We start from the raw sequence: 11,989 nt of genomic DNA, 5'->3' as shown, positions 1-11,989 counted from the left end.
AAAGACTGAAGCAAAGAAGGCATTCAGTAACTCTGCCTTCTCTGCATCCTTCGTCACCAGGGCACCCACCCCATTCAGCAAAGGGCCCACATTTTCCCTAGTCTTCCTCTTGCTGCTGATGTVTTKGAAGAAGCCCTTCTTGCTGTCCTTGACATCTCTAGCCAGATTTAATTCCAAACCTCCAATAAGCCTTAAAAATAAAAAACGCATCCTTACATGGCCTGATTTTTTATCCTCCTCCTTGTAACAACATTTTACAAATAGGTCAGACTATTATCATGTCCCCTCTTGCCCTTTTTTGCTAGACTACAAAGCCTAATTCCTTCAGTCACTGCTGTTTCCTAATGCTCTTGTTTAAGCTGCAGTATCACATTAAGACACAGGCCCCCGGGCCCCCAGCTAGAAAGGGACCTGATATGCAGCAGCCAGGGCACACAAGGTATGAGAGCAGGCCCACTGCTTGGTGCCACAGTCTGCTCCGCACATACGGCAGGTCCAGTCTTACTGCCCACGTGCTGTAGAGTCCCTGCTGCAAACACTGAACTCGGAATAGGTGTGCGATATAACCTCACATCGATAACGCTAACCTGGCCTTAATTTTAGCTTTAATTTTCTGGACTCTCTCCTATTTGCTACATCTTCCTTTCAAAATATTGCCTCCAAACAGAAGAGTATTTCAAGAGAGCAGGAGACAGTAATTCTGCTATTAATAAGTTTTATCACGAGATCTGCCTGTTTCGCAGTGACATCAGGCTTTTTCCTCACATTTAGTCTACAGTGCACTGTGCCTTCCAGCACCTATTCTATTTATGCATTTTGTTCTTCCTGTTAAACACTTTATGCTCATCTGTCTTGAATTTCGTGTTACTGATGTCAGACTGTCTCCAAATTTTAAAATTTGATTATATCTTCAAAAAGCTTGCAGTCCTACCCAGCCCAGTTACAGATTTTATATTTATTTCATTAACCTAATCAAATTAAAACATTAAAAAGAACTAGGCATGGCAGAGACCTCTCTCTCTGAGTCTGACAGTAATCTGCTGCTAGTCACTCATATCCATATTTTTGATAAACACTATTAGCAATTACTTCTACAGCATTTTTAGCTTCTTTAGGAAAACATTAAGAGGACAATGTCAAAGTTTTATTAAAGCCGAGATGCGTAACATCACTGCTTCCTTGTATCTCCCAAGAGAGTTAACCTGCCAAAGATGGAAATCTGATTCATTTCATGATCATTTCTTAACAAATGATGCTAGCATTATTTGTCTCTCCATACTATCATCCATATCATTGGTATTTATAAGTCAATTAAAAAAAAATTCTTTCAAATCTTTCTAGCAATTAAAGTTACTTTCAGCTGGCCTGTTATAATCTAGTTCCTCTTCTGTTCACCTTTTATGAAGATATGTTTTCTGTTAGTACTTCACCATTCCTCAAAAGCTTCACTGTTCTCAAAGCACTCAAAAGTAACTGCTAATAATTCAGAAACTGCTTTGGTTAATTCTGTAGGTGAATTCCACCAGATTTTCATGTTGTATCTAAAACTCTTTAACCCATTTTTTCTATTAAATTAGTTAAAATTAATTTTATGCATTTTCTGAAAGCAATTTTTTTCTGTGGACAATGAAAACCTACTGAATTCTTCAGGTTTCTCTGCACAATCTGTAATCTGATCTCACTCATTATTAAATAATAGACCTATATTTTACATGTCTTTCAATTACTTGTGTTCACAGGGCCCTTTTCTTGTTTTTATATCCATCTCTAATTGAAGCTCATTTTATATCTGAATCTTTCTGAATCTATGATTACATACCTGAGTTCTATCTTTATAATCAGTGTTAGTGATAGACCTGCTTTTACTTATTGATTTTAGGTCTTTGAGGAGCTGCTGATACTGTCATAGTGTCTCTTAATGCATTAGGAAAGTTTGCTCTATGCTCAAGCATTGCTGCAGCTGTGATTTAAATGGAGGAAATGGTCCAGTAATATAGTCAGGACTAAATTATACAACATGAGAACTCTTGCTGCATTGACTGATGCTAATGCAGGAACCAATGGGTGTGCCAACACTGTAAAATAACTTATTTCATCATCCTGATCCCTGATAATCAGCAACACATATATGCTAGTTTGTTCTTAGGCTCCCCTTTGGAGAAAGCTGACTATTCCCTCTGAGATGAAATCCTGGTGTGATTCTGGTGCTGGTTTATCCAGGGACTACTCCCTACATACAGTATGGATGAAACTGTACTAGGTGTATTTTGCTGTGCACTGTGGAGTCTCCCAGTGCTATTATCAATACTATATTTCCTCCTACATAGCCTCTCAGTGCTATTATCAATACTATATTCCCTCAAAGACTCCCATTCTGTCTCCTGTCATGCTCCATAGCATGCAAAATACACCATCACCCTATAATAACACTTACAGCATTAAGCCTTCACCGGTTTTGGGGCACTTTGAATTGAAAGTAATTTCAAAACAATTCATAATTACACGCTATGATCAAAGAGGTACCATGTAGTACCCAGAGGAGATATCAGATCAAGTGCTATGCAGTGTGGGTGATGGAAGAGCTAGAACCGCTCTGTACCACTGCCCAGTGGCCAAAGATCATGCCCTGCAGAAGAGGCCTTTAACACATAGCCAATACTTCCTTAGTCTCCAGCTTAGTAAAGCTGTACTGAACATTTAATGTAATCTCTTTTGGATGTTTTGTAGTGCTCCTTAACTCTTTGTTCTCTAATTTATTGGATAAACTCCTTATTGTGAGCCCTCAGACTTACTTCTGGACTATTGCGCACCTGTACTATCAAATGTTTAAATGAAAGCATATTGTATACTTGAAATACATATTTTACCGCTTAATATATTCCTGCAGTGGCTTTGGAGCATTTCCGATTGCTTCACAGGCTATCAGCAGTCTGCAGGTTTAGGAACCACTGCCTTAGATTTGCATCACTGAAACTTTGAGATGTACCTCACTCATGAGACATGAAGCATGTCTCCGTGTCTGAGGCACACGTACTGTGATGAAGTATGTGAAGAAGCATTAGTTTAAGTGAGGAACAGACAGAGACCTCTGAGATACACTACTCACTCCTCAGTGAAAAGGCCAAAGTCATGCCTTAGCAAGGAACAGAGATTTTGTTAAAGGACATAATACAATGCAAATGTTAGCTTATGTAATTTTTATTCTCCTTTGTTATGATATGTCTTAAATAAACACTACTTTTTGCACGTAGAGTACTATCATTGTATCTCACTGCTTTTCTAAAACAATGCCTTTGGGTAAAATCTCTTAGAAAAGACCAAATCCTATCAAACTAATAAGAACACAAGCGAGTTTAACAATATTTACTTTTAAGCTCTGGTTTTGACTTGTTTCTTCCAATTGTCTACAGATTTTTATTTTGCTGATGGGATACTTTCCAATAGCTGCTCAGGGAATTCAGAAAGCTTCATTTGCTGTCATAAAAGCATCTGCAAGCATTGGTTTCTAAACAAAAAGTTACTTTCTGAAACTTCTGAAGCAGTTGTGGGAACTCTTAGCATCAGCGGATTTGAGACAGGAGCAGGAATAATGACTGGAGCCTTGCCTTTAGGGAAATTTTTCAGATATGCACACAGGACTCTCCTGACTCCCATGTAAAGCACTTAAGTATCTCTAAAGGCACAATTTGGCCTGAAGCATGTGTAGACTTTATGGCTCTTGCAATGTTGAACTTTATAAAATCTGTAAAGCCATAGCACTGTTAAATATAAAAACATTGCTATAGTACCCAAGAGGAGATAACAATTCCAAAAATGTGTTGAAGGATCAGAACTCAGTTAGTGTGKTTTTTTTTAAACATCGCCACTTAATTTTTTTCATTAGTGTTAACAGGAATTAATCACGTTACAGACTAATTATTTTCAGAATTTCATTAAAAATTAACATCTTCCTAATATAGCAGAGCAAAGCTAGTTTCAGAATCCCAAAACTTTCTTTTTCAATCTTGTAACACAGGAAGAATCAAATTAAGCTCCTGAAAATTTGTATTATATAGAACAATTCCTGAGACTGAGACACACTATACCAAGTTAAAGCAGGAGGAAACTCTAGTATACAGATTGCATCACCTTAAAACATGGAATTTATCATATAAAAGTTGACATAAGCTTAATTTATACTACAATATAATCTAGTAAAAAGAACAAAACAAAGGATGCAATAATTGAATAATTTAATTAACTTAATCATTCAGACTTCCTAGAYGTGCTACCTATCTTGTCTCTTAAATTTAAAATATTAGTACCAAAGCAAATATGAAAGCTTCTTATGTATACATACAGGATCACCTGGAGGGCCTGGCAGTCCTGGCTTTCCATCTCGTCCTGGAGTGCCCTAGAAATTTAAAATTCAAATCAGTGGCCTTATATCACTGACAAGGGTTACGATACTTTTTATGGTATATCTACAGAACTGTTACTTACATTAATACCTGGGGTACCTGGAGTTCCTGGCAATCCAGGGGGTCCTCTAGGGCCCTAAGATCAGGAAAAGTTATTTAGGATTTAAGGAACTTTTTCTTCTATTGTAAACTACTTAAAACTTAAGCTTTTTTATGTTAACCAAAATACTTATATCCTACCTGGACACCTGCTGATCCGGTTGGACCCATAGGACCCTGCAAGAAAACCCCAAATAATCATAGTACAGTAGTCATGCTTTTTGGGATAAGGCAGATGAACTTGATCAAAAAACAGTGAATGTGGGACACTGGTTCAGTTCACATTGTAAGAAAGACTTGCTCTAAGGTTTGACTTCAAATCTAGATGTAATTTCACCAAAATAAGAGAGTTCAAGATATAATATTTTGCTGAGGCCCATTTTTAATGGCAAGTAATGCCAAAGAATGATCTGTGAACAAATATGCCATTTAGCTAGGAGATTCACCAGAAAAATTGAAAAATTTGAGTGAAAAAAGTAGATGATTTAAAGATAAACAGGTTGTTTTTTAATTCATATTTGAAAATATTTTAAAGGAATACATTATTTTTAAGGATTATTAGCTGAGATTAAGACACCTGTCTACAACATTTTCTCTCTGCATGTTAGTCCTGTCACTAAATGGAAATGTATCAGCTGAGTGCATTGGTCTGAACTGAAGAGATTCTGCCCCGTTCACCACAGCAGAACTCATGACAGTAACATGTACCATCTACCRTCTATATTTTACTGAACACTCTGAAGACACTGGAGATGGATTTAAAGACACTAGAATGGCAGAGACCTGGGAAACTGAACAGTTTCCTGGTCACCAGGGAACTGTAGAACAGTTATTATTGCTGTGTAACAGGTATTTAGTCTGAATGCTCTCAGTACACTGCATCAACTTGTTTCATGTTTGAATTTAAACTGCATGGAGATGCATGAGGAAAGTTGTCCACAATCAGGACTTTGCTATTTCCTGGTGTGGTACCTCAACAGTGTAAGATTCTCATTTATAAGCAGTACACCTAAGCTTGCAATCAGCAGTCATCACAAATGTAAAAGTTTAGAGCAGTCACAAAGCCTTCCACGTCTGAAGGCAAAACACGTTTTTGCCTTTTCCAGCAGCAGCATGTGTTTCAAAATGTCATCATCTACAGTGTAGACTATACCAATACTCAGGATGGATTTTGCTGACAACTGCAAACAATTGTTGCTCAGAAACAGACACAGTTAGTCTGAAGGTGTCTCAACACCATTAGCATTAAGCCTGTAAGTAAAGTAGCCATTTGACTCTTTCAGTTCTCCAGACATTCATTTGTGAGTGAGCACTACAGTTCTTTGTGGGTCAGGATAAAGGGGAAAGATGCTGAGCTGGGAATCAGTAGTCAGAAGAGAGTTCAGGTCATGATTGTTTATTATTCCTCATTTACTTGCTGCGGTTTCTCAGTGATGCCCAGTGAGAAGCCCACATTCTGCGTGTTGGTGTACTTACTGGTGATCCCTGCACGCCTACTCCAGGAGGCCCCAGCTCCCCAGGCGCTCCTTGCACACCAGGTAGTCCTCGTTCTCCCTGAGAAGGATACCTTTAAGTTACATCTGCTCTGATAATGTAAACTAACCCATTATCCTATATTTTCAGAAACAGGAATTATAATAATTTTTCTATACCTTTGGTCCCCGTGGACCTGGGTTTCCAGCAATACCAGTGGGACCCTAAAAAAAGACAACAAAAGAACAATTCTATTTTGAAACCAAAGAGACTGGCTGAATTTTATTGTCAAAATTAGCCAGCCTTTATAAATAAACTACGATACATTTACATATGCCTTCCTTGTTAATACCACTGCAACTAGGATTATGTGTATTGCACCAACAATACAGATTTCCAAACTGTATTTTCAACGCACTTAAAATATCAGTATGGCATATAGTTTGACTTTGAAATTACATCTGAAAAAATATTTGTTCTGATTTCTTTCATTGCACAATGAGAATTCTTTAATTGTTTTCTCTATAAGAAATCAAGTCATAAAAGCCTTTTCAGATTACGGACTTACTGGTGCTCCAGGCAGACTTGGCCCGGGAGGCCCCACTTCACCTTTTGGACCTGGATGTCCAGGAGGTCCCATAATCCCCCCAGGGTCCCCCTACAAGAGAAATTTGAATTACTAATTGGAAGGTCAGAATTTTTCCTTACAGAAAAAAATGCAATGCTTGCCATGCATCTGATCTGTATTTCTTTTTCCTGAGTCCTCCAATGTGTGTATTGTCACGAAATCCAGCCAATTATCCCACAATAACAGCTTCAAAATCTCTCTCTCCAGCTTTCTATCCCTAGTGCTAAAATCTTGATCTTTGCTTTACTGACTTTCATCTTCAGCTAAACTTTATTTTTCTCCTCTTAAGACCCTCCTCACTGTATTCCTGTTTACATTATTCCACAGTTATTTTCGTCTCCTGCCTTTTCATCAGCTCACTTCTTCAAACTATTAATGGATTATATTAATTTCCTTTGAACCCCAAGATGTATAAATACCATAACAAATCACATAGTTCACAGGATGCCTGTATATCAACTTTTCTCCCCTTCTCTAGATACAACATATACCATTATACACATGCCATTTTCAAACTCCTGCTGATGTAGCTGAATTCCAACTAAGACAATGTCCACACAGCACAAAGCAATGCCATAAAGAGATCCCAAGATGTGGCTCAGATCTGGAGGCAGTATAGCGGCATCAGTGCTCTGCTAAGATTAATTAGTCTGGCTTGGAAGCAGAGGTTTACGTTAGTCTGGCTAGGGCAATATGCTGAAAAGACTATTCTGCTTTCAGGACCTGAACGGGTATTTCTGCACTGCATAGACTAAGTCTGACTTAGACTAAGTTCAGTCTAAGCTGAACCTCTCTTGACATTATGATTCTTAAATTATGATTCTAAAGAGCAATTGGGTTGGCAAATTGGCCTGCAACATCTCTGAGGAGGAGATGCGGATTGTTGCTTTTTTGTTTTTAAATCAATTCATAAAGCAACCAGACAGATATGCTATGAAAGGATGGAAGATTACTTCAGGAGCAGTCAAGTATGCTCTAATATGCCAAGCTTAATTAAAAGCAGTTAAAACATACCTTGTCTCCTTTAACTCCTGGCTTTCCTGGTACCCCATGCTCTCCTGGTAAGCCCTTGAATTAATTAAAAACATAATTTTGCATTTTTATAGTGTACTCCCTTAAAATTTATCTACAATTACAGATGAAAATGAGCTTACACTGGATTATTTACCATGCATTAATATTGGCCCAGATGTTGAAAGAGTTCAAGTTAATGAATGCTAATTTATTCAAATGTATGTATCATTTTCCTTTAAATGAAAACTTATTGCTTGACATTATTTTCTAGGCCCTATCAGGGCAGAGTGGCACAGTCTCAAGATTTTTTTAAATTTAATTTCAAAACAATCCCAAGTCTTGAAAATCAAACATTTTTCAAGGAAGATGGTAGCAAGTACAAAAATGAGTTTCAAATTATTAACATGCATTTTTTGCTGTGAAGGACTCCATGATTTCCTACATTAATTATGCAAACTTCTTTCTTAAAAGCATCAATAACTTTCTACTCCTGCACATTACTTAATTCCTCAAATTCCTTTAAAATGTTTCAGATATTCAATGGATATAGTGAAATATTTCAGCAAAATAACTGTATTCCATCCTTTTTTTGTCTGAATCTCCTTTTCATCTTTCACATTTTGCTTTTAAATCCAGTATATTCTTTTCCCCTCTTCATCAAAGAGTTATAAATGCAGAGAATTTAAATAAAATCTAAATAGAAACTATTCAAGTAATTCGGAAGGTTAACTTCATTGCTGATGTTCTCTTACTATATTGGAACAAATATGGAAAACTTTTCCCATAACTCTTCAATGCTATTCAAACAACAATTGTATAAAGTATTTTGTTAAGAATCCCAGTGGCTTCCCTAGTAAATGATAAAAGTCAAGCGCTCAGGGAACTTTCATGCTAAGTATGAGGGTGCCTAATAGTTTAAGATGTTCCCCAGAGTGTGCAGGCTTGATGGAGGCTTTGCCCTTGTTATTGCTGCCTGAAAGCATAAGGGTACAGGTGCACTGGATCTCCAGTCAGGCCCCTGCTGGCACGAGAGACCCTGACCATAGGCAGATCCACGTGGCTGTTGCCCAGAAGTGTAATGGTCACAGGCACACTAATTTCCCCATGAGGCCCATGCTTGGCTCGACAGGCCCTGGCCAGTGGTAGATGGTGCATCCACCACACCAGAGGTGTAACAGGTATGGGCACACTAAATCCCCAGTGAGACCCCCACCGGCTTCACAGACCCCAGCCAGCTGGCAGACCTGTATGCCTGGTGCCCAAAAGCGTAACAGTTACAAGTACATTAACTCTCCGGTGAGGTCCCCAGTGGGTCAGTGGAGCCTGACTTGCCCATAGACTGGTATGCTTTCCTCCCGCAGGGATAAGGGTTACCGACACAGCACTCCTCTGGTAAGGCCCCTGGTTATCAGTACTGTAACACAGTGCACAGACACATGTGTACTCCTCCTGGAGGGCCACCCTTAATTGGCTACGATCTCAGGGTTCAATAAGCTGTTAGCATCCCACTTCTGACACCATTGTGCCACGGGAGAGACAGAGTAAATAACAACCCATAGTGGATCTGGATATCAGGGTTTATTTAAGAACCATTGAGACTGGAGTTTTTACCCTACTTGGCTAGCTCACACTCTCACTCACTCACTCCCCCGCAAGCGTTATGGTCATTAGGTCTCAACTTCCCTTCCCAGCAGGGAGATCACTGCTGGTCCAAGGTGGTTGGGCAGAAAGTGGTACTGGTTTGCGCTGTGCAGCTTCTCACAGCAGCCACGGTCCCTGGGTGTCCCCCACGATTTATCTCCATGAGTCTCCCTGACCTCCAGGATCTTCCCTTACTTTCAGGATCTTTCCTCCAGCCAAGATCTTCACCTTTTTTCCAGGCCCCTTTCTTCCTTCTGAAACCTCTTCTTTCTTTTGGGAACTCTCTTCCTTTTCAGCACCACTTCTTCCTTCTGGAATCCCAACCCCCTGGTTCTTACAGTCTAAATAGTCAACGTGCAGAAGCACAACAAGTGATCAGCCTCCTGCGTGGTGGTCCTGACTCGTATCTCTTTATCAGCTGGAGAATTCAGGATGTGCCACTTTTGTTTAGTCCAGGTGCTATCAAAATTTACAACCAGCTCCTACCAGTTGCAGCTAGCAAGTAGCAGGCTTCTGCTTGAGAGTTCAAAAGTTCAGTTTGGGGCATTCACCCACATACACACAATTATCTTCTGCCTGTCAGCATTCACAATTTAAGCTATTTTTCATCTATAACAGCCATATAATGATTTATGGTACTTTCTAATTGTCAGTAAGCCACTATACAATTAAACTGGAACACCAACTGACAACCATAAGAATAATTGCTTATTACACTTTCTGTACAGGCATTTTGGCAATTTAATCTATTGAACAGTAATTAAAAAAAGGTTTTCAATTAATTTCTTTCTAACTAATAAATGGATTACTGCATTCTACTCTGGGTAACGAACTTAATGTTCCTGTTTTAAGAAAATTGTGTAAGACATGAGTCTGGCTCTGAATCTGAGTTTTACTCACAAATCTGACCTAAAAGCTAAAATAATAAACTTAACTGTTTATTCTGTTCATCTTATTAATCTTTACTCCTTTTAAGGGAAGTATATCAATTCAGAATAATACAAAACTACAGACATAAAGAATAGGGAAGGTCATGTGTTTAAATCCTTAGGATATTCTTACTTTCCCTGCCCTTTCTCATCTTCTTCCACACACACTGTCTTTTCCAGTTCACTGTATAACAACATTACTCAAACTGCTAGAGATTCTTTCAGTTTTCACCTACTCCTATGAGATAAGAGGGATTTTGGTAGAGTTAATTATCTGTGAATCAGAAAAATTAGCATTAGCATCCTTAGTTGCTTGTGCAGATGGTAACACAGGGACAAAAAGCACATAAGCATATTGCAGAACTCTGTCCTGAGGCAGAGCATAGTACTGTGCTTCAAAGGCTGATTTCTGTAGTACCACTCACAAAGAGTACCAATGATAATTTCTGTGGTACTTCTTCACTGGCTAACTGTTCACACCCTGCACTTCTACAGGTTGGTGAAAATACAAAATACATACAACTTCTCCTGCTAGTCCCCTGGGTCCAATAGGTCCTGGAGGTCCTTGCAGTCCCTGTGAGATGATATAATACACACCTGAGACAAAAGTCATTATACTTGTAGCATTTCAGTGTAAAGCATTCTAATATATACATATATACATACACACACACACACACACACAGTTTCGCTCAGTCATTCTTCCTTAATCGTCTAAGGATTAGTCCCATAAATCTCCATATAAAGGAACTATCTAAGGGAAAGAGAAGACAAAGGGGGCTGCATCTGCTCAGTYTGTGACTTCTTTTTGATGATCTAAGAGACTTAGGTACTATCCTACTACCTTGCAGTATTTGTAGGGAACAGCTGAAGCTGAGGTTAGTTACTGGAGTCAGAAGTGCTGCTCATACTTATGCCTGATGAATGCACCTATTCACCTCCATATGGAACATGAATAGCTTTAAGTGGAAGGTTACTTTTTTAGTTTCCTTTTCTACCTTTATTTGATAGAATTCCAGAGATCATCTGAACTCCTGAAGAACACATGGTGCTTCAGTTCAGAAGAAGAAACCATTTTCTTCAAATCAAAGCAGTGACTATTTTAACATTAGCAATCTCAAAGGATTAAACACAAGAAATGCTAATATACCTGCACTGGTTACTGCTTGCCTCACTGATGGATAAAGTGGATACACTCAGTTATCAGTGCATTTGTGACTGCAAAATGGGTGCTTATATTTTTAAGTGACCAAATAAAATTTGAGCTTTGCATATATTTTCCTTATTGATACTGAAATTAACAATAACTTTATGAACTAGAAGTAAAATAGCTATGATATTTGCACAAAACATTGACATAAACTATTGCAGTCTCTGCCCTTTAGTAGTAGCTAAAGAGTTGATAGTATTCAGGATCCTCTTGTATTACAATAAACAAAGATGACTGTAATTGTTATATTAATTCCACAAAAATACCTTTCACATACCTTTGATCCTGGATTTCCCGTGAGACCAGGTGGTCCAGGGTCTCCTKTTTCACCCTAATGTTATTATTTGAGAAAAAATCCAAACTTACTGTCATGTCTCCCACTACCAGCTATGCACATCAGCTATGCATACAGTGTGTACAAGTCAAAAAATACCTTATTTCCTTTTGATCCCTCCACTCCAGTTTTTCCCTGAAAATAGAAGATATGACCATAAGAAGTTGAAACTTAAAGTAAGACCAACTAAGAATTTAATTCACTACCTTAAAATATTATCATATAGCTCACAAATTTAACAAATTTTGAAAAAAATGTTAA

The 11,989-nt window shown here is 38.3% G+C and overlaps 1 protein-coding gene across 1 annotated transcript in view; it reads right to left on the bottom strand.

Annotated features, from left to right (window-relative positions):
- Nucleotides 1-11,989, bottom strand: part of COL19A1 (collagen type XIX alpha 1 chain) — a 233,994-nt gene that overhangs the window by 48,399 nt on the left and 173,606 nt on the right. Inside the window, exons 26-35 of the mRNA XM_026090007.1 lie at nucleotides 11,828-11,863; nucleotides 11,672-11,725; nucleotides 10,705-10,758; nucleotides 7,615-7,668; nucleotides 6,541-6,630; nucleotides 6,152-6,196; nucleotides 5,976-6,053; nucleotides 4,641-4,676; nucleotides 4,483-4,536; nucleotides 4,340-4,393 (exon numbers count right to left, since the gene is read on the bottom strand). Coding sequence (XP_025945792.1) covers nucleotides 4,340-4,393; nucleotides 4,483-4,536; nucleotides 4,641-4,676; nucleotides 5,976-6,053; nucleotides 6,152-6,196; nucleotides 6,541-6,630; nucleotides 7,615-7,668; nucleotides 10,705-10,758; nucleotides 11,672-11,725; nucleotides 11,828-11,863 — 555 coding nt within the window. The remainder of the gene's footprint in view (nucleotides 1-4,339; nucleotides 4,394-4,482; nucleotides 4,537-4,640; nucleotides 4,677-5,975; nucleotides 6,054-6,151; nucleotides 6,197-6,540; nucleotides 6,631-7,614; nucleotides 7,669-10,704; nucleotides 10,759-11,671; nucleotides 11,726-11,827; nucleotides 11,864-11,989) is intronic.

The sequence above is a fragment of the Apteryx rowi genome, unplaced genomic scaffold, assembly GCF_003343035.1.
Source record: "Apteryx rowi isolate R43461 unplaced genomic scaffold, aptRow1 scaffold_84, whole genome shotgun sequence".
Lineage (NCBI taxonomy): Eukaryota > Metazoa > Chordata > Aves > Apterygiformes > Apterygidae > Apteryx > Apteryx rowi.
This window is presented reverse-complemented; position numbering and strand designations above follow the sequence as displayed.